The 27191-nt window shown below is 40.6% G+C and overlaps 2 protein-coding genes across 4 annotated transcripts in view; one reads left to right on the forward strand and one right to left on the reverse strand.

Moving 5' to 3' along the window:
- flrt1b (fibronectin leucine rich transmembrane protein 1b) overlaps positions 1–19021 on the forward strand; it is a 143239-nt gene extending 124218 nt beyond the window's left edge. For both annotated transcript variants that reach the window (XM_088343512.1, XM_088343511.1), the window contains exon 3: positions 11182–19021. In XM_088343512.1, coding sequence (XP_088199638.1) covers positions 11190–13382 — 2193 coding nt within the window. In that variant the 5' untranslated portion in view covers positions 11182–11189 and the 3' untranslated portion in view covers positions 13383–19021. The remainder of the gene's footprint in view (positions 1–11181) is intronic.
- macrod1 (mono-ADP ribosylhydrolase 1) overlaps positions 1–27191 on the reverse strand; it is a 381584-nt gene that overhangs the window by 281784 nt on the left and 72609 nt on the right. The window lies entirely within an intron of this gene.

Raw genomic sequence — 27191 nt, forward strand, 5'->3', positions numbered from 1 at the left:
AGGGTTTGGCATATATATTTTTATATATTTGTAATGAGTACCCAAGATTATTCCGCTGATTAAATTAGTGCACATGAAAACATATCGATTTTTTGGCCGAAAATGATAAATCTGTTATCTTGAGGGGGGACCTTATCAAAATAAATGGAGGTGAGATTATATCTGGACTAAATAAAGTAATTAAAGTTCATTCAACCTAAAATCCTACAGATATATTTAACAGATATAAGAGTTAAAAATGTGAGTGGGTACGCACAAATTAGCAGTAAAAAAAACATTAATCCCAGGAGAAGAAAATAACAATCACAATTCTGCAGATAATTATGAGGGTATGTGAAAAAAAAAAAAAAAAAACTTAACAAAGAGCACTATGTTGCAAGCAAGCATATGCTGGTGGATATTTCGTGCCAATGTTTTTCTACCTTTGGAGTCCTTTTTGCTGCCATATGCTCCTTTTAAATCCTGGCAAAGATTTGAATGCTAAAATGAGGACTGGAAATGCCATCCGGAGGAAAAAGGAAAAAAAAAAAAAAAGATTGGCTCCACACCAAATTACATGGCATCTAATCTGTGTTTTGCCAACTTCTTCCAATAGAGCGTTTAAAAACACAAGGACGAATCCATTAACTGTTAAAAAAGCTGAAAATCTGAACATTAAATGTAAATGAGCTGCATTTGTATAGCGCTTTCCAAGCCATTGAAGACCTCCCAAAGTGCTTTACAATGTGCTTCACACTTACCCATTCATACACACACTCACACACCGATAGCAGCGTGGGCCATGCAAGGCAACTACCTGCTTATCGGGAGTATTAGGAATTCAGTGCCTTGCCCAAGGACACTTCGACATATAACACGAAGGAGCCGGGAATCGAACCTGCGACCTCTTGATCCCAATACCTAAAAGCTGCAAAAAAAATAGAATATATATTTTTTTAAATGTTTTTGTTTTTTTAAAGTTGTTTATTTTAAGGACATATTTTTTTAACCAAAGAATTGTTATTGAAATACAAATTTTAAATAAGAAAACGTATATTTAATGTGATATATCTAATTTTCCATTACTCATTTCGTACAATCTGTGTAGGAATTTAGGTTGAATGAACTTTAATTACTTTATTTAGTCCAGATATATCTCATTATCTCCTGAGCTACTAAAATGCAAATTAATAGTAGATAGTTAATTAAGAATGAGGAAAGAATAATTTGACAATGGAAAATTAATTTGGTTGACTTTGGTAAAGACAGCAAAAAGTCCAGTTATAAAATTGAGAGATAAAAGCTGCAAAAAAAATAGAATATATATTTTTTTAAATGTTTTTGTTTTTTTAAAGTTGTTTATTTTAAGGACATATTTTTTTAACCAAAGAATTGTTATTGAAATACAAATTTTAAATAAGAAAACGTATATTTAATGTGATATATCTAATTTTCCATTACTCATTTCGTACATTTTATCCCCAGTAGGGCGGCGGGGGTGCTGGAGCCCATCCCAGCTATCTTCGGGCAGTGGGCAGGGGACACCCTGAACTGCTTGCCAGCCAGTCACAGGGCACAGAGAGACAGACAATTAATTCACTCGTTCACACCTAGGGACAATTTGGACTGGCGTATTAAACGGAAGAAACCCACACAGGCAGGGGGAGAACATGCAAACTCCACACGGAGAGGCTGCGGTAGCTGGACTTGAACCCTGAACTTCCGCACTCTGTGGCTGCGTGCTAACCACCCAACTGCCGTGCAGCCTTCATTAATTTTCATTCAATGTTCATTGATATTTCCTGTTATACTACATTTTGAGTATATTTTTTCAATTTTCTTAAAAATAAGCAAAACTATTATTTGCCGCATGCGATCGTTATTTTACTCGGTCTTTACTTGATAATTTTCCTTTTTTTAAAAAAAATAATTCTTAATTTGATGATTTTATTAATTATGTGCAAACTAATTTGCCATATCAGATAGTTTTGATTATGTTCACACCATTTTTATTAGTCTACTTCATTTTGAGTTTTTTTCTTATTTTCCTAATAAAGTACTCATTTTACGAAGTATCTTGATAACTACTTCTGATTGAAACAAAAAAAGATATCATCAAAATGAGGACAAAGATTTGCCAATGGGAAAAATCTATATTTTTGCAGTGAAATGAAAGAGTAAATATTCAATCAACACGGAAAATAGAAAATTGATTACTACAATTTAAGTTATTTAACTCATTTTCTGAAAAAGGTATCTTAATTGTAGGATATATATATATATATATATATATATATGTATTAATATTTATTGAAAAAATATCTATATGGTCAAAATAAGAAAAATGATTTGCCACATCAGATCATTTTGTTGATTTCATGTGATTCACCTGTGTCCGCTCATTTGCCGCCAACCGCCGCGGGTTCTGATTGGCTCCCTGTCCCTTCTTAAACCCAGTCCTGTCAATCCCATGTTGTCAGTCCGTCTGCGAACCTCAGTGTATACTAGGCAAGCCTTTTTCGACTCTGACTCCCACCTGTCCTGTTTTTGCTCTCGTCTGTCTACGACCTGTTTTGATCCTGACCACGTCTGCTCTCCCATTCTGGCTTACGACCTCTTTTTGTCCCCGACTACGTCTACTCTCTCGTTCTGGCTTACGACTCGTTTCCGACCACGCCTTGCTCTCCTAGCCCCGGCTACCGACCAGTTTTTCCGTCCCTGACACCACCATCACTCGCTACGGAAGATCCACTTCCGTGTTCAGATCACAATCTGAGTACGAGCGCGACTTGCTTCCCCCGGCCAGTGAACACTGGATCGTGGCCGCAGCCCTTCCTCTTTTCTTTGATAAAACTTGCGGTAAACGCTACGCAATTGGGTCCTGTTTCCGTTATGGTCCTGACAGTACGGTCCTGACACAAATATTAATTTTAGGACTTGTTTTAATGGAAATTCTTTGAAATATAAAATATATAGTTCAAATGTGCAAAATGATTTGCAGCATCAGATCATTTTGTTAATTTTGACACTATTGTAATTATTTAGTACATTTTGAGTAATTTCCTGAAAAATATAATGAACTTTAGGATTTATATCAATGTATATGCATTGAAATATAAAATATATAGCCAAAATGAGCAAATGGTTGTAGATAATTGCATCCATTTTGTTACAATTTTTATTATTTGACTACACTGAGTTATTTTCTTACTTTCTGAAATGTAAATCTTAATTTTAGGATTTATTTTAACATCTATTTATCACAACAAAATTGTATAATCAAAATGAGCAAAATAATCTGCCAGTGGGAAAAATATATATATATATTTTCCAGTGTGTATAAAGAGCAAATTTCAAATCGACATGAAAATAGAATGTTTAATTATACAAATAATGACATTAAAGCCATATCACCATATCAATAACGACAAACTAATGCCAGCTGTCGTTCCCGAGTGAAGAAATACAATAGCCATGCAAAAGAGTCATAATTTGTTGTTTTCTGGCATTTCTTCCCCCGCCCTTTCTCCTCTTCTCACAAAAAAAGCAACCCATCTGCCTCCTTCCATCATTTCCATCCATCCATCTCTTCTCATCTGCAACAACAACACAAAAAACCTTGCCACGTCTCGCTCGCTTTGCATGGATTTTGACTGCAGCTGAGGGGCAAGTTTGCATTTAGCAAGTTGCACTTCGGACCAGCACGGGCACATTTGCACAGAAAGGGATAGAAAATAAAGCACTTGCCTCGAGAGGATTTGTTTATCAAATGCGACGTCAAATCATGTTGCAGGAAGTAAAAAAAAATATATATCCTCGGGCTATAGAAAAACAAAGGACTTGAGATGCCAGGCCACCCTATAATAAACGTAACTTTCAACGCTGTATGTTATTCATTCTCTATAAATACTGTACCTCGCAAATGTATGCAACATTTTTCAGGCTCCAGACTTAAAGATAAAGGAATTAACAACAGCGGAAACAAATATGAGTAAAGAAACTAACTTTATTTATAAAATATTGAAAAGTACAGTGGAACCTCGGTTCTCGACCAGAATCCGTTCCAGAACCCTGTTCGAAAACCGATTTGTTCAATCACCGAAATCGTTTTTCCCATTAAAAGTAATGTAAAATCGTTTTAATCCGTTCCAACACCCTGAATGTTTACCATGAACGTAAACATGAAGCTAACCCAGGCTAATTGTACGTTCGCGTTAGCGCAATCTTCCTTACGAAAGATTACGCTAACACGAACGTGTAAAAATAAAAATAAAAATTATGAATAGGATTTCTTACCTTTGTGGTGGAAGGTGGGGAGAGAAAAATCAAAAGTTTTTCAACCTCTTCCAAAACTTGCGGCAGTTGCTTGCTTATAGCGCTAACTTCCTTAGCCGCATCACTCGATTTTACAGTCTCCTTATTCTTTACTATCGTACTGATAGTAGATTTAGCCATGCTGTATTCACTAGCAAGATCGGAAATTCGTACACCTCTTTCATATTTAGCTATTATGTCTTTCTTAAAGGCAATAGTTGGACGAACAACTTTTTTTTTTCACCTATCCCGCTTGCACCGACCTTCTTCGGAGGCATAATTAGGGGCTAAAACACCCGTACGCCGCTCAGCATCGCACCCTAGCGTACCGGCGTTCAAACTCCGATTTTTTGACCGAACAGCGAAGCAAGAATTTCTCGAAATTTTGGGTCGAACACTGATATGTCCGAACTGAGAGGCGTTCGAAAACCGAGGTTCCACTGTACTTAGGGTGCACCCTGGTTCCCTCAGGCATCACTTTGGAGACCCCTGCTATAGATCATTGATAAAATACAATGGTTGATCAGAGGTTAGCTTCACCTCTGGAGTCCTTTTTCTTTTGCCCGGGTGGGCGGCCAATGCGATAAATGAATGAATGAAAACTTTATTCGAACGTTAAAAAAAAAAAAAGAACTGTAAAGTAGATCATATTTAGTTAATTGTGTATTTCTCTGTCTTCTATGTTACAAATAATCCTGATGAATTAGACTCACACTTTAACTTGTTTTGACTTATTTGTATTTATTATTTTTCTATTTTGAATGTATGAATAATCATTAAAACACACACACACATAGTCTGATTTTAATACACACATATACTTCAGTTATTTTTAGTTGTATGTATGGAAAGACGTATTTGTGACATCATTGATGATTTCTGCGCTTGCGCGAACCTTGAATGAAACTCATTCGCTGTCCAGAAACGAGGTTAGAGAGAAATGAAATGAAATGATCTGCATTTCTATAGCGCTTTTCAAGTCAATGACTTCCCAAAGCGCTTTACAATGTGCTCCACATTTCCCAATAGCGGCCTTGCAGCCATGTAAGGCGCTAACCTGCTTATTGGGGGTATTAGGGGTTCAGTGTCTTACCCAAGGACACTTTGACATGTAACACGGAGGAGCCGGGATTTGAACTGGGATCCCCTTAATCCCAAGACAAGCGCTCTACCTCCTGAGCCACTGCCGCCCCCAAGAGAGGTCTTGGTATAACCCAAAGCAGAACATACCATGTCCGCTCTCTCCTCACTGCGCAGTGAAGTTTAAAACTACATTTGCATTTCTTCCTGATCACCCCAGCTTTTTGCGTATTGATAACATAATAGCTCTAACAGGACAAAAACAATAATTCAATGACAAAACAAAAACAATAACTCAACAACAAAATTATGTTACATAATATGTTCGAAAAGGGGTAGTAAGAAGCAAATGCTTATTTTCCCTACCCCTTCATCTTCCCTATGAAATACACCATTGATATAACAACTATAGTAATAATATTAATAATAACAGTTATGATATAACAATATCAACAATAACACAGTTAACCAAAGTTTTAGACGCACTATTCCCAATCTCTCGTATCTCGTGGGGCGGTAGTAGCTCAGGAGGTAGAGCACTCGTCTTGGGATCAAGGGATCCCAGTTCGAATCCCGGCTCGTCTGTGTTACATGTCGAAGTGTCCTTGGGTAAGACACTGAACCCCTAATACCCCCAATAAGCAGGTTAGCGTCTTACATGGCTGCAATACAAGGCCGCTATGTGAAGCACACTGTAAAGCGCTTTGGGAAGTCATTGACTTGAAAAGCGCTATATAAATGCAGATCATTTCATCACTCATACGCCATTTTCTTCATCTCTGTATTCCGCCAGTAATGTTTTTTGTATTTAGATAGATAGATAGATACTTTATTCATCCCCGTAGGGAAATTCACACTTCCAGCAGTCTACCCCGTTGTTTATTAACAGATGAACATGATGCCCTAGGGGTGCTTGTAGCGGAGTGGATGACGTCACGCCAGTCCAAAAGTTCGACATCCCTGCGGCAGATGGAAATCTTTTCTTTGTGAAAATCCAGGGATACACCACCTCGTGTTAGCAAGTCCGCCTCCTCTCCGATTCCCCCCGGCTTTCTTGTTTCTGTATAGCGGCGTTGAAGCCGGATAGCTCCGGGTAGCTCCGGGTGGCTACATGTTAGCGTCCGGAATGCTAAACGTGAGCCACGTTTCCGCAAAACACAGCAACTGCGCTCCCTGTGCGCTTCGATGTTTTCCACCAGCACTCCATGATCTTATTTGGTCGTGAGTTCGCATTTACCATGATTACGGATGGTACCGAAGACTTATAACGCCGCTAGCCGCTTCGCTAGCTCCGGCTCTTCCTCCACGATAGGCCCCTTCATCACGCCGGCACGAGAATTCTTCAGGGCAAGGAGTTGAAATTCCTTGAATACACGCATTTCTTTTGCGTTAAAACCCATGTCCATAGGATAGAAGTAATCCATAGTGTAGTTGTCAAAACGGGAAGAAAAAACACCGAAGATAGGAGCAGACAATAAAACAATAGGGCAGCTGCTGGAAAAGGCAGCCGCTCGTGGCAGCGCCGCTTTGATCTAATTGATTTAAATTCGAACAAGTGAATAGTTGGACATTGTTTGATCTCGTCTTATAAATTGTTCCAAAGTTTGACTCCACACACAGACACACACATACTTTTCCTGGTGGTTCTCACCTTTGGGATTTTAAACTTATAATTTCCCTCTTTCCGAAGGAATAATTTATGGATGTTTTCTGGTAGAAGTTGGGCTGTGAAAAATGTTACTAAATGATCCAGTTTTAATAATTTGGACTGCAGGAATAAAATATTAGTATGATCTCGCCAGGCACCGTAGTTGGTGACTGAAATTGAGAGCAGATCATTCTGATTTGGTTACTTTTACGTCATGCATTTCGGCACGTCGTAAAACGGGAAGAGAGGACCGCAGCCCTGCCGCATTCGCCGATATCCCGGGCCTGAATAATTCACCGACGTTTCACCGACGATAAAAACGACGACAAGATGTGCATTATGCATGCCGGTTTTCTCGATTGTATTTCTGATGGCTTCTTTAGTTTGAGCGGGGGAATTTCTCCACGCGTGAAGCGATCCCGGGTTTCCGATAGTTCCGTTTTCACTTTGTTATCCTCGCAGTTATCAACGACCCCCGGCACGCGATTCATCGGATTTCCTCCGACCAATCGTTTGGCCGTTTTAGTTTCATGTCAGTCATTCCCTTTCCGTTAATCTCCGTCACTGTCCAATTTTCTCCATCCCCGTCAGCCCACTTTTTTTTTTTCCCCTCTCGGTTCTCGTAATCTTCTTCAGCCAATCACTCCACCTCACGTCTTCGGCCGCGTTAAATTGCCCATTTGTCTGCTCGGTTGCGCTGACCCAAATAATAATGGACGGGGCTCTCCGAAGTATGTTTCACGATTCAATCCCCAATCTCCTACTGGAGGAAGAAGAAAAAGTTCGGAACTGCCGACTCCATTTACATCAATTTGAGCGCCGAATCGCTGACGCCAGTACTTCCAGAACTTCTTGATTGTGCGTCCAATGTTAATCCGAACAAAAATTGCGCCTTTGAGTTATTGAAAATCCTGTTAGAGTTTTTTTTTCTATTTGGAAAAAAATAGTCATTTTCTGACTTATAATTTACAAGCATTGCTGGGCCGATGAGAGGTTGGATTGGGCTGCTTGGAGTGCGCAGTGGTCGGGAAATGCAGTACCCAATTTAGGCACCAGAAGGTGTGAGAGACACCCAAGAAAGCAGAACACACAAAATCAGATTTTGTTGGTATTTATCAGGGATGCCTTTGCTTGAAACCTAGCTAAAGACACTTGTGGAGGCCTAAAGTACACTTTTCACTGAAATCAGTTCAGCTGTTTCTGTCAGGACCAGAACGGAAAACAGAACCCACTTGCGTAACGTTTACCACAAGTTTTATTTAAGGAACGAGGAAGGGCTGCGCCCACGAACTGGAGTTTGCTCTCGTAGCGAGCAATCGTGGTGTCAGGGGCGGAAAACTGGTCAGTAGCCAGAACGGGAGAGCAGACGTGGTCGGGAACAAAAACGGGTCGTAAGTCATAGCGGGAGACAAACAGGTGCAAAAAACAGGACATGCTTGAGTCAGGGCCGTGAAAGGGCTTGCCGTGTAAAAACAGAGGTTCGCAGACAGACTGACAACAGAGGACTGACAGGACTGTGTTCAAATAGTGACAGGGAGCCAATCAGAACCCGCGGCCTTTGGCGCCAAATGAGCGGGCACAGCTGAGTCACATCAGTAATCATGAAAGTTTCAGAGCCTATATGTCACATACAAACCCACACACAAACCAGGATTTGTGATATAGTTTAGATTAGATTTAGATTTATATAGATCTACTAAAGTATCTTATCTAGTATGACATTAGACTTCTATACTTTTTAATAGTACATAGGAAAAGTGAACCTTCGAAAAGAGATGCCAAAATATCCCAAAGTCAAAATTTGATAACCATCACAAATATGGAATAGAATAAAAATGTTATTGTCATTATAACATATACCGTAATTCCTCTTTAATTCATGCTTTGTGGCTTCAATACATGGTGTATTGAAAAACATGTTGCAATCCATTATCCCCAAATGCATTTTGCAGCAAGCATGGGCCGGCAGAGAGCATTTTTGTCAAGCGCAGTCGCTCTTTTTTGCCATTATATCCGCTGAATGCGAACTGCACCCGTGCAGCTGCAATCCATCCATCCATTATCTGCACAGCTTATCCTCAGTGGGGTTGCGGGGGTTCTGGAGCCCAGCTCAGCTGTCCTCGGGCAGTGGGTAGGGGACACTCTAAAACCAGTCGCAGGGCAAATAGAGACAGACAACTCACTTATTCACACCTAAGGACCGGCTGCAATCCTTTAGCCCCAATTCCATATTTCCACAAGCGGGGAACGGCCGAGAGGACTTTTGTTGGAAGGCCTAAAATGTAATGCACATTTCTGGCCGCGATTGATTATCCCTAGTTGACTGATGCTGAGACAAGGAGCCAGCGGAGAGTGTTTTCTCTCAGTTCAGACCGCTGAAGCATGCCATTTTAGACTCTGCCGCAAGTTGATGTACATATACAACGACACAGAATATATGTGCATCGTGTTTTCCATTTTGTCTCTACATATTTGATTTTGATTCATATTTGAATACTTTGAAGGACATTAAATAAATAAATTGTAAATTTCATGTTAGTATTGTTTTCATGGTTTAGGTTATCAAAAATGAGGTTATTATAAATTTCTAAACAAATTATCTCCGTTCTAAACTTGAGAACATAAAAGTCATTTTCATTTTTATGTTGTATGACAATAACAACAATCTTGAACTCAACTGCACTGTTTTGGCAGCAATCCAATACCACCAGATTATTACTGAAAGTGAGGGGCGAGAGATAAAATTTGTGAGATGCGTGGCAGCTTTTTTTCCACTATTTCCACTCAAAATGAAAAAAAATCAGGTGTGGCCGCGATCCGTTATCCCCAATCGTCTATTGTTGCCAGCTGAGTCCAGCAGATCGCAGATTAGAAGTGGGGTTAGGGATACTTTGCGGATTTTTGTATATAGCAGGGTTCTGGTCGACATTAGTTAACAATTAAGAAGAGATTACAGTACAACAAAGCAAAATAATCAAATTCAAGTCAGTGCAAAACGTAAATCTTGCAATCATATAAGAAAGAATGTGGAATATCACCGTCTATAGAAAAACAAAATGAAAATGATAATAATCTAAATAAATAAACGCATAAAATTCATCCACAAGTTCACGATTGAAAAATGTCTGGAATTTGTTGATATTAAAAATATATATACTTAAATTCAAAACACTTAAAAAAACTCTTCATTATCCTTTCAAAAACAACAATGGATAAGAACAACGAAGCACAATACAATCCCATTGGCACAGAGGTAAAAAGTAAGTCAGTCCAGGTAATTTCAAATGAACTCAATTATTTCTTTTGGAGGAGATTGTGAAAAAATGTGCGAGTATAACTGGTTTATGCTCCCTGACTGCCACAGAGGCCAAAACATTCCTCAGTTAAATTAAACTGCAGTATCAAACAACCCTAACAGGTGGTAGAGCTGCACGAGAGGAACAAATGCCACCGATGTTCTGCTTTCAATAGTAGGACAATACATATCCAAATTTATATATTTCATTTCTTGAATGCCGAGTTGAAAGTAAAACCACAAAATCTGAACAAGTTTTTTTTTACTTTTTTTAAGTTGGCTGGCTTCCTCTGTGATAAATGAGTGTTCCACTCCCTTAGAGATTTGCCAAGAAAATTGCATTTGGGTCACTAAAAATACTGCAATCATAGAACTGATTTAGCTTAAGACTATGTTTGATGTTTTTTTAAGAGGTTAGATTGCGAGGGAAATGCTATTTTTGTTTATTTTTGCTAGTCAAACAATGTGATTTAATTTAACAATAGGTGCGAAATTACTACGCTTTATGGGTGTTAATTAGGAAGACGTGCATGTTATTGGGAGAATAATATTTTCCTGAAAAATAAACATCACTATACTTTACTCGTTAAGTGTATTTTGACACCCTCAGGCTATGATCCTGATTCTGTATTCGGCAAATTGTGTAAAAGACACATTTTCTCACTGAGCGCATAAACAGGAAGCTCTGCTTATCTGCAATCGGTGTTTGATAACAATCTTCTGAGTTTATTTGATTAGGAAGAGCGCGTTTGTTGTCAAGTACAAGTGAGAATTGTCTCTGAATAAAATGTCTGGTATAACACGATTCCAACTCCTCACTAAGTCTTTGCAGTAACTTCAAAAACTCTTTCTGTTTTCCCATCAGGTTCCAACATGGCAACCGAAAGTCTTGCAGAGCTTCGCGATTGGCTCTTCCTGCTCCTGCTATGCCTCACTTTATTGGCAGAGATGCTGGAGCTGGCAGCGGCGGCGATTGCCTTGGAGACGGGTGAGGGAGATGAAGGGATTGTTTGTCCCTCGGTCTGTCGCTGCGACGAGGGTTTCGTGTACTGCAACGACCGCGGACTGGGTCTGATCCCGCCTCTGCCGTTGACGGCCGCCATCCTCTACTTACAAAGCAACCGACTGAGTAATGCCGGCCTGCCTCCATCACTGGAGCGTAGCAGTTCCATACGGGTGATTTACTTGTATGCCAATCAGCTGGATGAATTCCCTATACACCTTCCACCTTCATTACGAGAGCTCCATCTACAGGATAACAACATACGAACGTTACCACGATCGTCTCTGGCCAAGTTGCCACTGTTAGAGCGTCTCCACTTGGATGATAATTCCATATCGACGGTGAGCATCCAGGAACGTGCTTTTTCTGGGACTCCGAGGCTCAGGCTTCTGTTTCTCTCTCGGAACCACCTGTCGAGCATCCCTGCAGGACTGCCTTCGTCCTTGGAGGAGCTGCGATTGGACGACAACAGAATCAACACCATCCCGACGCATGCCTTTCGAGGACTCTCGTCATTACGACGCTTGGTCCTGGACGGAAATCTTCTGGCCAACACGCGCATTGCGGACGACACCTTTTCCCGCCTCTCAAACCTGACAGAGCTGTCCTTAGTCCGGAATGCCTTGCAGTCTCCACCGGTTAATTTACCATCAGCTCATCTGGTTCGGCTTCATTTACAAGACAACGGCATGACTCACATACCCCGAGGGGCTCTGGACGGAATGCGACGGCTTCAGAAGCTCGACCTATCGGGGAACAATTTGACCACTCTTCCTCGAGGGCTTCTTAAGGACACAGATGGTCTGGAGTTGCTGCTGCTACGGGGAAACCCCTGGTACTGTGGTTGCAGTCTTCGCTGGCTGCATGCATGGCTCCATAGTTGGGGGGCTGCTGTAACAGTCAGGGGGTTGACCTGTCAAGGACCAGACGCGGTGAAGGGACAATCCCTTAAAGATCTAACCGATTTGATGGAACAGTGTGAAGGACCTCCAGCCGGTCCTGCCGCTGGAGTCGGAGGAAATCCATCAGAAAAAAACGTAGGAGGTGACGATAGTGTAGGGGATGGGCAAGCTGTGGGTGCAGATCCACAAAGTAGCACTGCTACTAACTCTCTGTTGGTCCCCACACAAGGTTCTCTCTTTACATTACGAGCCAAGCGGCCGGGTTTAATTTTGCCTCTTCCGGGAGGGGGAGAAGGACACGTATCCGGAGGATCCCTGGAGCTGACTGTAAAAGCGTTGTCTTCGGACAGCGTTTTGGTCAGCTGGTTGTGCCCGCAGCCCGCACCCTCGTTTCGTCTTTCCTGGTTGAGGTTAGGCACCAGTATGGCACTCGGTTCCATCACAGAGACTCTCGTTCCCGGTGAGAGACGGCAATATCATCTTACCCAACTCACACCGCGCTCGCATTACCTCATTTGCCTGCTGCCATTACGACAGGAGACCCTCCTGGGCTCCAACCTGGGGACAGCACGTGTTGGCAGCATCGAAACGAACAATAAAGATTCTGCCTGTGCTCAGATAGAAACGGGAGAGTCTTTGGTGAACTCCAGGGGAGAGGGCTCCGATAAGGACGCGCAAGACACCGAGCTGTCGGCCTTGCCGTTAGCGGGGATCATCGGCGGAGCCACAGCATTAGTAAGCCTACTGCTCATATTTGGTATTTTTTGCTGGTACGGACAAAGAGCGAGCTACAAGTCGGGAGACTCGACCTCGTACACCAGAGGGCGAGGAGCGAAAAATTATGACGACTATGTAGAGTCTGGCACCAAAAAAGACAATTCTATCTTAGAGATTAGAGCCCCGCCCCCGGGGTTTCAGATGACCACCATGGCTCACCAGCCGCTGCAACCCAGACTGGAGGACGTCACCTACATCCACACTATCTTCCCCTCTTCTTCTTCTTCTTCGTCCCACGCAAACGGGACGTACAGGAGCAACCACAGAACCGGCAGCATCAACGGCACCATCCGCAGCCAAACAAGCCACCACCACGTCACTTACGGCACCAACCGTGGCTACAGAGAGGGCGGCATCCCCGACATAGATTACGCCTACACGTGATGAACCGGGACAGCGCTCTCTGAGCCTCCGATGCCCGGCGCCATTTCTACGATGACGACCCGCCGGCCATTTTGTCCTTGGTTTCCAAAGTACCCTTTGTGCCTCAGCTGGTTCAAGTTTGATATGTTTGCTAAGTAGAAGAGACAGTTCTCAGCCATGTTGATTGGATCTTGCTATCGCGCGACACAAGTAATTGTCCTGCTATACTGTACTCTACCGCTGTAACTTGTTACAGTGGGTCCTTCTTTCAGTGCTATTTATATATGGTTACATTTTCTCTTTTGGCTATCTGTGTCTTTCGAAAAAACGCTGTTCTTCATACACGGTAACTTATTTGAGGTTGATATACTAGGATTAGCTGATGTAGAAGGAGATATATTTATAATACGCAGGAAAGGCAATTAACGTGTACATAGATAGCTCCCATATCTTCTCACCGACTGTATGCTCTTTGCTGTATAACATGGCGGAGGAACAGATTGACGTTTGTTATAATCCATGTATGACGGTTAATAGCGGTCGACGTGAAAATACTTGTACCGAGCGTCCCCGTCCTTTCCCCTGGATTTCTTCACCCAATTTAATTGTTACTCCTTCCTGCCTCTTTTGTTTTAAGCCGAGGCGCTTTCATTCGCCGTGAGTAGAGGACGACTTTGTTCTCGCCAAAGGAGCTGACAGCAGTGATAACGGTTCTGACAAAGACATGAGACACAAACCGCCACATGGGGAGACTAATGAGGGGGGGAGGGGAGTGAACCATGCGTAAGTCACCGTGATGGATAGATAGATGTTTGGATTGAACGAGCAAACACGGAGAGTGGATCAAGGCGGCTGTTTTGGGAATGAGACCGAAAGAATCGGTTGCGTCGGGTGCGTGTAGGAGGACGATAAAGCGTTAAAAGGGCTCAAGAAATATGTCAAAACATGGTCGAACATCTGAAGGTGACATGCATCAGAATTCCATCTCACGAATGCACAGGAAATTATCGTAAACGTTGGATTTCTGATAAAGGTGGTCCAATTCGCTATTAGGTTTAGGGGGATTGGTTTTTCACTTAGATTCTCACACTATTGCAAGAATCATTTGCTTCAATTGACTGTAGACTTCCGAGCCTTACTTTGTGAAGACGTGCATAATGCACTCATTTTAAACCAATGGTTATCTTGTCTCTCATTCTATATATTCCAGAACAGGGGTAGGGAACTTATGGCTCAGGAGCCATATATGGCTCTTTTCATGAGTACGTAGGGCTCCGAAATAAAATGTAACTATTGCACATCTCTCTGTGGCGTTCCAAAGTCAAGTGATTTCAACCCGATTTTGGTCCATAAAAAGCCCAAGCAACTTCATGCAGAAGTTCGATAAGAAACCATTTGAACTGATAAATAAAAAGGCTGGAAAACGACTTTGATTGGGTGAGCGGATCCCTGCACAAAGCGCAAGGCACTTCCTTCTCTCTCTCTCGCTCGGTGCAGTCTACACCGGAAGTGAATAGGACGATATGATTATCGTTTGCAGTAATTTGTGACATTTTTACAAAAGAACTTTGCATGCACATTATTTTGAAACCGTTATTAAGGACAAATTTTATGGGAAAAAAAAATCCTCAACACTCTTAACTGAAGGTGGAAGACAAATTGTAAATGGCATATTTACTTTGATTTGGGACACAGGATTTGGCATTATTATCATTTCATACATTTGATTAAATCATCAAATGACACACAGTGAAATCAAATGTGCTGAAGAATTAGCTTTGGTCTAGAGAGCGTGTTTGGCAGTTTTTTCAATTTTGTCTGAAAATATATGATGTGGCTCTCTCAATGTCTTTTTAATTTTTTTTTTTGCTTTTATGGCTCTTTGGGTCAAAAACGTTCCTGACCCCTGCGCTATTAGGTTTAGGGGGATTGCTTTTTCACTTAGATTCTCACACTATTGCAAAAATCATTTGCTTCAATAGACTGTAGACTTCCGAGCCTTACTTTGTAAAGATGTGCATAATACACTCATTTTAAACCAATGGTTATCTTGTCTCTCATTCTATATATTCTAGAGCCACATTTATTTGTATAGCCCTTCACAAGATCTCACATGGCTGCAGACAAAAGTAAGATAAAAATAGTACTGAAAATGATCCACCAAAAGCAAAAATATAGTTCAAAATGATTTGAGAATAATAATTCGGCTTAGCTAATGACTAGGGTTAGTTTATTTCAAACCAGCGCTTATTTTGTTTGTCATTCTAGAACTTCTAGTCAAGTTGAATCACATTTAAAGCATTTGTATAGCCCTAAATCACAAGAGGGTCTCAAAATGTGCTGGCAATGATCTCCCAATCGTAGAAATATAGTAAAAATAAGGAATATCAAAAATGAGTGAAATAATAGCAGTTCAAAAATAGAATGGTAATAGAAAGATTGAAAGTAACTCAAACCATGTTTTACTATCTCATTCCCTGCCACCCGACACAACAACGGAAAATTCAAGTTTGCAGTTATCAGGGATGCCCCGATTAGGTCCGATCTTGGCTAAAACTACTGGATTGGGATTAATAATTTTTCTCTGGTACATATATCTTCAAATTGCTGTTTGGATTCATTCTCATTCAGAGGGATAAAAAGAAATGCATGCAAAATCGTAAAAATGGCCTTCTGATTTCAAACTGAGAAGCCATTGACTCTCCAACTGACAAAATAACAGTAAGGGATCTACAACAACTAATGGGCAGCAATATGGGTATCAGTTTTCTATAGGAAAAACCCAAATCCGACTATCGTTAAAGCTATCAATGTCAAACAATGTTTTATCAAGGCTCCAACAGTAATAATAAGGAAGAAACCAATCATGGGATTGCAGTTATCCGATTTATCTGTACGCCCTAAACTCCAGTCCGACGACTCCTTTATACTAGCAAACTTTGAAAACAATCACAGTTGCTCGTCTTCTGATGCATGACACAATCAATTTAAAACAAGCGTTTGCAGACGTGATAAAATACATAATCAATTAAGATGAAATAATCGGCGAATGTAGTTTTGCCTAGGCGGGTATTTATTGGGCGAGACGAACTACTAAACAGACGCTCCCCTACTTCCGAACATTCGACTTACGAAAAACGGTGGATACGAACATTTTTTTCGGGATGTGGAAAAATATCTGGACATTGCTGTAAGTTAGATGTTGTATTGTGTGCACCTTGAGTGCAGGACAGTACTATAGTGCTTCTCTCCACCACTACTGGCATGTGGGCCACCATCCACGCCGAGGAAGAAATCCAGCTTCTATTCCTGGTTTGCGTGTATACACACTGCACTGTATCTCTAGCACATTAAGAACTTTGACATTTTTATTGTTTAATATATCGTGCATCTTTTCAATATGGTTGGTGTAAAGTGTAAAGAGGAGGCGAGCCGTTTCGTTTGAAATGAAAGTGGAATAAGAAAGCTTGATAGGGTTGAGAAAATGGTCGGAACGTTTGTTTTCGGCCAGGAAGTCGCCTAACTCTTGAAGCTGATCTTCCAAAAGTAAGTTAAACTTGAATTTATTTATCTTTAGAGAGCATATATTTTATGAAATTGGTTTTTTTGTCCAAAACAATACAGGATACTTATGCAAACCTCAAACATACAAACTATAGCTCTGAAGCAACTTACGAACAAAATCAATTTACGAACGATCGTCCGGAAAAGTAGGGCAGCGTCTGTATTGTAAATTCCGGACTACAAGCCGTTATGTTTTTTTAGATTTTAAACACTGCGGCTTACAATACTAAAATATCCTCAAAACAAAAGTCAATGTACTATACTGACTTAAATTTAAAAGCTCGTACAATCACAAAATTCTGTACACATGTAAAGCCGTGCGACTGATCTTAAGCTCTCCCATTCCTTGCGCACATTGACAAAGTGATAGAGTGCAGAATAGGTATACAATAATTATCAGGCTGACAGTTATGGGACTGATAGCAACCTAATATGATGGCAGGAGTAATGATGACCCCTCCCTATAGCCTAATGCCTCGTAATGTAATTTGTGACGAGCATGAATGGGTGAATAAGATTTCCACTGTCCCTATAGAGTAAGATTGCGACCTTGGCAGAATCAACGGGGAAAACAGAAAAGTAACACGATATGCTGCCTGCTGTCAATGTTAATCAACTAGCGCAGAGTACATCAATTTATGCAACTCTTATCCTCAGTAGGGTCGCGGGGGTGATGGAGCCCATCCCAGCTACCTTTGGGCGGTGGGCAGGGGACACCTTGAACTGGTTACCAGCCAGTCGCAGGGCACACAGAGACATACAACTCTCTCACTCATTCACATCTAGGGACAATTTGGTCTGTCCAATTAATCTGACATGTAAGTTTTTGATAATGTGGGACAAAACTGTAGTGCCTGGAGGAAATCCACTCAGGCACGGGAGAACATGCAAACTCCACACAGGAAGACCGGTATCTGCAATTAAACCGTGGGGCTGAAACACTAATAACTCATCAAACTAGCAAAGCAGTCAATAATGATTAAACTGACGATGACTAATACACAGGTGGGAGGCAAGAAAGATCTTCAAACAAAACTCAATGTGCCGTACTGACTAAAATTCAAGCCCATACAATCACAGTAGGCTGTACACTTGCTGTGCCATGCAACTGATCTTAAGCTCTCCCATCCCTTTCGCACGTGACAGTTCGATGCGGGAGACCAAGTATCGCTACCACTCCATAAAAAAATAATTCATGCCGACACTAGTTATTAACTAGTCTCCTCTCTATCACTTTGTCATGTGAGCAAGGGATGGGAGAGCTTAAGATCACTTGCATGGCTCTGCATGTCTAAAACCTGTTGTGATTTTACGGGGTTCTGACTTTTAATCAGTACAGGTCCGAGACCGGGTGGAAACGTTAGATGGCCTGGAGAGCGATAGGGGGTCACCAGGCTGTACTTGCCCAAGACACACCACAGGAAAAGGTGGCTCTACAACTCTAGTGGTTATGGGATTCAACCGCCCACCTACAGCACATTGAATTATTAACTGCTGCGCTAGTTAATTACGACCGACATCTGCGGCCACAGTCCGTAAATGGGTGTCTAAAATGGCATGATGTGTTACTTTTCTGTACTAGACATTTCCCCGCTGATTTCAAAAATAACATGTAAGCGCTATTTCATTATGCCACTCTCAATCAGGTGTGCGCCGTAATCCGGAATTTACGCTAGTTGGATTAACCTGGGATTGTGGTCCGGCTTCAGTAGCCTCCGTGCGGCAGAAACTCGCCAGGGGATAGTTTGGTAACAGGGACAACGGCCTGACCGCTACACTGTGCACTTGGACAGCAGCAAGACAGCGGGTAAAGTGGGTAGGAAGCGTTTCGCAGCGATATTGGCAGAGCTACGGTGTCGTTCCTTTTTTTTAATTTTTGATGTCCGCATTTGTTTTGAGGGTTCTGTTACATAGCACTGAGTCTACCTTTCACTCTGTAAAAATCCTTGAAAAAAAACAAAAACACGTAAATACATGTCACCCTAAGATGTGATGATGAGAACGCTGTTATGTATAAAAATGGGTGCAAAACTACCCCAGTTGTTGTCTTTTTTTCTACATGAATGAATAGATATTGAATAAAGAGACGCAAAAGATTTGAAGCGTTATAGTTGTGTCTGTGAGACGAAGGGTTTTGATGCCCGACCATTGGGACGCCGACCAGTAGAGGGCAGCAGAAAAAGAAAAAGAAGTGTTTTGTTTTGTTTTTTTACTTATTGTTTTACCGACACCACTGCACTCACACCAAACTAGGAGTTTGATGGGGTGCGTTTGATTTAAAATCAGAGGAGTAAATCGAACAAAATTTCTAACCTTATAGACCATTTTAGAAAGATAGGGAAAAAAACAAGTGGCCATGGAAAATTTGCTGGTAACAAAGATAGAGGATGCATGGATCCCTACGTCAAAAACACGTGTAACACCGACACAATTTCGGCCAGGGTTGGTTTATTTCAGTGTTTTTTAACCAGTGTGCCGCAAGAATCAGCCCGATGTTCAGTGTCTTGGCTTTCATTCAGTGATCATTGGGTGGCATAAGTTTCCTTTTTTTTTTCTTCTTATGTACTAATTATTTGCTCGTGAGGTTGTACAGGATATTTAATAACCTGTTCGATTCATATAGCTGCTAAAGATTGCACTGAAAAAAAATGGGGAAAAAATGACGTTAAATTAAGATAGAGCGCAAGAAAGAAAAAGTGAGAAAGAAAGAGATAAGTGAGAAAGAAAGAAAGGAGAAATAAATTGAGAGAAAGAGAGAACGAAAGAAAGAATGAAAGGGAAAAAGAAAGGTAGAAAGAAAGGGAAAAAGAGAAAACAAATGAAAGAAAGAAATAAAGAAATAAAGAGAAAAAAAAGAAAGAAAGAAAGAAACAAAGAAAGGGAGAAAGAAAGGAAGAAAGAAAGGAAGAAAGAAAAAAGTAGGAAAGAAAAAGAAAGGATGAGAGAGAAACAAAGAAAGAAACAAAGAAAGAGAGAAAGGGAGAAAGAGAAAGTGTGAGAGAGAGAAAGTGAGAAAGAAAGAGAGAAAGTTAGAAAGGGAGAGAGAAAGAAGGAAAAAAAGAAATAAGGAAAGAAAGAAAGAAAAAGGTAGAAAGAAAAGAAAGGAAAGAAAAAGGAAAGAAAAAAATATGAGAAAAAGAGAAAGAAAGGGAGACAGAAAGAAAATAAATAAAGACTCAGAGAGAAAGAAAGAGATAGAGAGAAAGGAAGAAAGAAAGCAAGAGAAAGAAAGAACGCAAGAGGGGAAGAGAGAGAAAAAAATAAAGAGAAAGACAGACACACACAGAGACAGAGAAAGAAAGAGACAAAGAAAGCGATAAAGAGAAAGAAAGAAATAAAATAAATCATTATCATTGTCGTGGTTATCATCATTGTTCTTCACATCCCAAAAAAAGTATAGACACGGCTAATGCCGACCCGGGCTGGGCCGTGACCATATTGTCAAAATGAAAAGCCTTCCGTGGTACCGATAAGGTCGGGTATCACCCACCGACAGCAAATGTGCGGGAGGCGGGTCATTAAAAGCAAGGGATGACCCGATACATCACCCGGATGCCTAGAAAATACTCAAGGCAGAGATAATTAGTATGATTTGTGTTGAGAGGATGAGAAGCTCGTTAGATGACACATGCCGGCTGAACGCTTCAGCAAATACTGGCAAAACAAAAATGAGTCTGCGAATTCATCTTGATGCGTCAAAACCCACCACTGTATAAGCCACCTGACTGGTACGGTGGAGTAGCGGGTGGATGCAGGGGTGGGTGAAGGCAGCACTTATATAAGGGCTTTTTTGTCCAGTGGAAGATTCCTTTTCTTTGGTTTCTAACCTTTTATTCATTTTGACTATTTGTTAGCGCTTTATTTTACACACTGTCTCTTTTAGGAAAGCTTGAATTCAGTTTGGAATAGTTTCTGTGTTAGGGTTGTTTTTTTTTATTATAAGGGCTTTATTTTATACATTGTCACTTTAATGAAAGATTTCATTTTATTTGCATTCGTTTTGCTGGTGCTTTTTGTTGGGTGAAAGATTCTTTTTATTATTAGTTTTTAACTTTTCATATTTTCATTACTTAACTGCGCTAAATTTTACACATTGTCCCTTTTATGAAAGCTCAAATTTGACTGACTACGGTGTAATTTTTTCTTAATTTGTGAGCTTTTTGTCAGGTGCAAAATTCCCTTTTGGGTCCCTAACCTTTTATATATTTTTAGGTTCACTAGCGCTAATTTTTACACAAAGTTCCTTTAATGAAACCGGTTTCAATTTAGTTTGTTTCATCAACTTTTTTAACCTTTGAAGGATTTTATACATTTTACTATAAAGGATTTTATACGATTGAATACAAGTTACATTGGAGCGCAATGAAGATTTTCACTGAGTGGGCTTCAGGTCACTTTGTTCCAAACGCGGAATGTTTTGGCTGGGGAGTTTTGATAACAGGACTCTGACGAAGGACGGCAGGCATTGTTTTGATAAGCGCTCGGTGTTGTTTTGAGTTTCTTCAGACATCGAGGCGAGGGGGTGGACCCCACATGGGGGCTTTCCTGGCACGCCCATGGGAGAGGCCGGTGCACCAGCTTGCAGAAAAAACGTGGGCCGAGAGAAGGAACCAGGAGATTAATATTTAATTCCTAACACCTTTTATCCTTATTGGGAAAACTTGTTAACCAAAACTACACGTACACACCACAACTTCTGCACCATTTTCAGCAAACCACTCCCAGGGCCATTATCCACAAATGAAGATAACTGGGATGAGTGGTAAACCTCAAGGAGTTTTTGATCAACTAAGATTCCTCCAAGAGTGCTACGACAGCTCATCAAGGAGGTTACAAAAGAACCTCGAAGAACATCCAAGGAACTTCAGGTCTTGGTGGCCTCACTTAAGGTCAGTGTTCGTGACTCCACTATAAGACAATGGTCACAAATGGCATCCATGGGAGAGTTTCCAGGCAAAAACCACGGCTGTCATAAAGGACACAAAAAGGTAAAAGCATCTTGATTATCCTCGAAATTTTGGCGAAACATTCTGAGAATTGAAGAGTCAAAAATTGAAGGTGTGCAGCTTGTAACATCTGGTGTAAAAATGGCTCAGCATTTGACAAAAACAAGATGATACCAACAGTAAAGCATGGTGGTGGAAGTGTGATGGTCTGGGGCTGCTTTACTGCCTCAGGACCAGGACAACTTGCCATGGTTGTTTACCAAAAGATCCCGAGGGAGAGCATCAGGCCATCAGTTCTTGCCCTCAAACTCATGTGCTCTTGGATCATGCAGCAGGTCACCGATCTGAAAGACACCAGCAAGTCCACCTCTGAAAAGCTCAAAACAAAAATGGAGGTTTTCGGGTGGTCAAGTCAGAGTCCAGATTTGAATCCAATTGAGATGCTGTGGTGGTACCTTAAAAGGACAGTTCATGGTAGAAAACCTTCCAATATGGCTGATTTGAAACAATTTTGCAAAGAAGACTCAATTATCCTAAATGTTGAGATTTCTGTTAAAGGTGGCCCAACTTCCCATTAGGTTTAAGGGGATTGCTTTTTCACTTCGGGCTAAATAGGTTGAAGGATTTTATACATTTGACTATAAGGGATTTTGTACGATCAAATACAAATTACATTTATCGAGTGCAATGAAGATTTTCACTGAGCTTCAGGTCACGCCGTTCCGAATGCGAATGTTTTGTTTAGTTCTGTTGATAATGGGACTCTGACGCAGAAGGCCAGACGCACAAGGACAGACATCGCGACGCTCTTCTCCGAGATGGTGGGGCCACGTAGAGGCTTTTCTCTACATTTTTAATATTTCATTCCTCACAAGGTTTTGATGTTTTGGGGTCTTAATAATTGTGAGTGCTAAATATGCGGGGGGAAAAAACAGAAATTAAATACCTTTTCTCCCACCTTAAGTAAACAAAACTTAGATTTGATGAAACATTTCCTTGTCGCAGTTGAACTTCCAAAAGTGCACAGTCCAAAGCAGGGGTGTCAAACAGGCGGCCCGTGGGCGGGATCAGGCGCCCTAAGGGATTGAGTCTGGCCCACGAAACAACGCTTAGAGAAGCGGGAGAGAAAAACGAGCTGTAGGTTGAAAAATTTCCAAAGCCAGGGGCCTCTCACAAACGCTGTACTTGTATTTCTGTCTATCTCTCTTTCTCTCTCCCTTCCTCTTTCTCTCTTTCTCTCTTTTCTCTCATTCTCTCTCTCTTTTTTACTCTCTCTGTCTCTCTTTCTTTCTTTGTTCTCTTTGTCTCTTTCTCTCTCTGTGTTTTGCCTTCTTTTGCTCTTCCTTTTTTCTTGCTCTCTCTTTTCTCTCTTACTTTCTCCCTCATGCTTTCCCCTTCTCTCCTCTCCTTCTCTCTTCCTCTTTTTTGATTTCTTTTTTTGATTTCTTTCTTTCCCCCTCTTACACCAATTCTCTTTTTATCTCTTTTGTTTTTCACATTCTCTCTCTCTCACTCTCTCATTGTCTCCCTTTTTCTTATTCCTTGTGCCACACTCTCTCTTTTTCCCTCCCCCTCTTTCTCTTATTTCTTACTCTCTTTTTTTCTTTCTCCTCAACCTACTAGAGAATGTTTGTTCTATCTTTCTCGGTTTGTGGTTAATGGACCGAGAGGATTTTTCTATGGCGGTAGCGCGGAAGGTCATGCGGCAGGAATAGAGGGAATGGCCTTTCAAGACTCGGGAGAGAATGGAGTCTTTTTAACAGCTCGGTCGGGGTGTTAATGGGGGCAGCGGGGTCAAAAGCTAGGGGTGCACACAGCATGCCCGTGTTGAAAACCAAAGCTGCGGTGGCCTTTAAGCTGTTGTACATTTGAAGCTATTCCTGTTGTCCCCGTACACTCGCAACAAGAAGAATATCGGCCAATCCCTAATCAGTACTGACAAAGGCAGCGGATACTAGTCACCATTCAATAATCAGGAACCTGAAATGGTAAATTTCCACTTAGGAAATGCAATATTTGGTATATTTTTTGGGCATTTTTGTGGAAGGAAGAGAATTGTATGTACTAATGGTACCAGTATTTAAAATCGAAGACTACAAGACTAGTGTATCGGAGTTGGTCTGGAAAAACGTAGTAATGGTAAAGACTAACCATGGCTCATTTTCACTCTTTTTTTATTGACATATCGGTACCGACGATAGGAGACGAAATAAGTATCGGTATTTATCTATGCGCCCCGCAGGCCAGATAAGGCCCGCTATGGGATTGAATCCGCGAGACAACGCTCAGAGAAGCGCAAGAGGAAAACGAGCTGCTGGTTGAACTATGTACACTTGATGTTGCCAAAGCCAGGTGAGTCTCAGTCTCTCTCTCAGTCTCTCTCAGTCTCTCTCTCAGTCTCAGTCTCTCTCAGTCTCTCTCTCTCTCAGTCTCTCTCAGTCTCTCTCTCTCTCAGTCTCTCTCTCTCTCTCTCTCGCTCGCTCTCGCTCGCTCGCTCTCGATGACTCAAAAACATTGGTTTGAGTATTGGTTTAGAAAATGTGGTATTGAACATACCTGGTAAAGACCATTATTTCTTCACTTGTTTCTCTCTCTCACACAGTATTTTTTCTATCTCTTTTGTTTCTCTCTCACTATTTTTCTATCTCTTGTTTCTCTCTCTCTCTCACTATTTTTCTATCTCTTGTTTCTCTCTCACGATTTTTCTATCTCTTGTTTCTCTCTCTCTCTCTCTCTCACTATTTTTCTATCTCTTTTGTTTCTCTCTCTCTCACACAGTATTTTTCTATCTCTTGTTTCTCTCTCTCACTATTTTTCTATCTCTTGTTTCTCTCTCTCTCTCACTATTTTCCTATCTCTTGTTTCTCTTTCTCTCACTCTTTTTCTATCTCTTGTTTCTCTCTCTCTCTCACTATTTTCCTATCTCTTGTTTCTCTTTCTCTCACTATTTTTCTATCTCAGCATGCATGTAGTTGCCATTTAACGATAAGATCTGAAATTAAAGGAGTGGTAAATTTCCATTAACAAAACACAATATTAAGCAAAAATACTGCATTTACTTGGGATTCAAATCGTTTTGTTTATGTTATATGTAATACTGCAGAAGGGATGGGAATGGTATCGGTATGTAAAACCGGTCTGGATAAAAACAAGACTTGGGTATCGGTATTGGTCTGAAGGCACGTTATCGACCGTCCCTAATAACGAGAAATAATTGTTCTATTGTTTTTTTGAAGGTGAGCTTCGATTAGTATTGAGCGGAACTCTTAGCAACAGTGATGTCATTTTCAATCAACAAGGGTCAAAATGGCCGCCGTGAGGTAGAAAAAAGATTGAGCTAGTGGAGCTAAAGATAACAAACCGGAGTTATCTAAAGTGCCATTCGAAATAATAGCGGTGCTATGTGACTAACCAGTATATTTTTGTATTGTTTAAATACCAGTAGGTGCAGTAGATTCTCAGAAAATAAACAAGACTGGGCATTCATAATAGGTGCGCTCCAAAAACTGTGCAATTGGGCAAATAGTTTAAAGGGGTGTGTTGAAAAAAATAGCAGTGTCTGCTGTTGACTGTAAAACCCCAAAACTATTTTTTTTCATTGGCTGAGCCTTTGCCCTTCTGGTAATTTTTCCATCCATTCTAATGCACTCAGTATGCAATGAAAACAACAAACGTGGGAACATGGGAGACGTTTGACAAAAAAAAAATAAAAGAGAATTTGTCCTCACAACAGTAGCGCAAGGTGATAAATAGGCGTCTATAGTGTAATAATGAGATAAAATCTAATGTTTTTTCCATTTGTATGTCATTTATATCACCGGTGGGTCACGTGGTTAGGATTCGCGCTCTCCCCCCAGGACCCGTGTTCGATTCCCATTGCATCCAATGTTTTGCGACCGTGTTCAGCTTTATTTTTCGACTGACCAATCGTTGCAGGAATTCGGTAATATACTACTGGTAAACTTCGTGTATAACGTGCAACCAAACTCAGTTATTTTTTAAGTAAAATATAGTTTTACATTATACAGAGATAAATAGATGTCTAGATAGATAGATACATAGATGTCTAGATCGACGTCTAGATAGATAGATACATAGATATCTAGACATCGATCTAGACAGATACATAGATGTCTAGATAGATACATAGATGTTTAGATAGATAGATGGATGGATGTCTAGATAGATACGTGGATGTCTAGATAGATACGTGGATGTCTAGATAGATACGTGGATGTCTAGATAGATACGTGGATGTCTAGATAGATACGTGGATGTCTAGATAGATACATAGATGTCTAGATAGATACATAGATGTTTGGATAGATGTCTAGATAGATACATAGATGTTTGGATAGATGTCTAGATAGATACATAGATGTCTAGATAGATGTCTAGATAGATACATAGATGTTTAGATAGATAGATGGATGGATGTCTAGATAGATACATGGATGTCTAGATAGATGTCTAGATAGATGTCTAGATAGATACGTGGATGTCTAGATAGATACATAGATGTCTAGATAGATACATACATGTCTAGATAGATACATAGATGTCTAGATAGATACATAGATGTTTGGATAGATGTCTAGATAGATATGTGGATGTCTAGATAGATACGTTGATGTCTAGATATATGTCTAGTTAGATGTCTAGATAGATACATGGATGTCTGGATAGATACATAAATGTCTAGATAGATGTCTAGATAGATACGTGGATAGATGTCTAGATAGATACGTGGATGTCTAGATAGATGTCTAGATAGATACATAGATGTCTAGATAGATGTCTAGATAGAAGTCTAGATAGATACATAGATGTCTAGATAGATGTCTAAATGAATACATAGATGTCGAGATAGATACATAGATGTCTAGATAGATAGATGTCTAGATAGATGTCTAGATAGACAGAGAGAGTGAGAGAGTGAGATAGACATATAGATAGATGGACTTTATTCATCCCTGTAGTATCCTTGTGTTGTAAAATAAAATAATATAATAAAAGATATGATATGAAATATATGAAATATTATAAAATTGAAAGCTGAGGCACCAATGTAAAGCATTTTCTCCTACTAAATGCATTTGAACCACTGCAAATTCTCCATTTCCCATGCTGAAAAAAGGCACGAAACGTAGACTTCTCGTTAAAAGTAATCGGGCTCATCTCCGTGTTGGATTTTCTAGCGACTGAAGGAGTTGACTTGACACTTGAAACTTCAAGGTGAAGAGCCACAATGTCAGATCAAAATTCATTAGACTTTGATCCGAATTCAAGGCACCCTCGCAAAATGCGAAGGGACGTGTTG

This window comes from Urocampus carinirostris, chromosome 9 (genome assembly GCF_059441175.1).
Source record: "Urocampus carinirostris isolate Australia breed hairy pipefish chromosome 9, RoL_Ucar_1.0, whole genome shotgun sequence".
Taxonomy (NCBI): Eukaryota; Metazoa; Chordata; class Actinopteri; order Syngnathiformes; family Syngnathidae; genus Urocampus; species Urocampus carinirostris.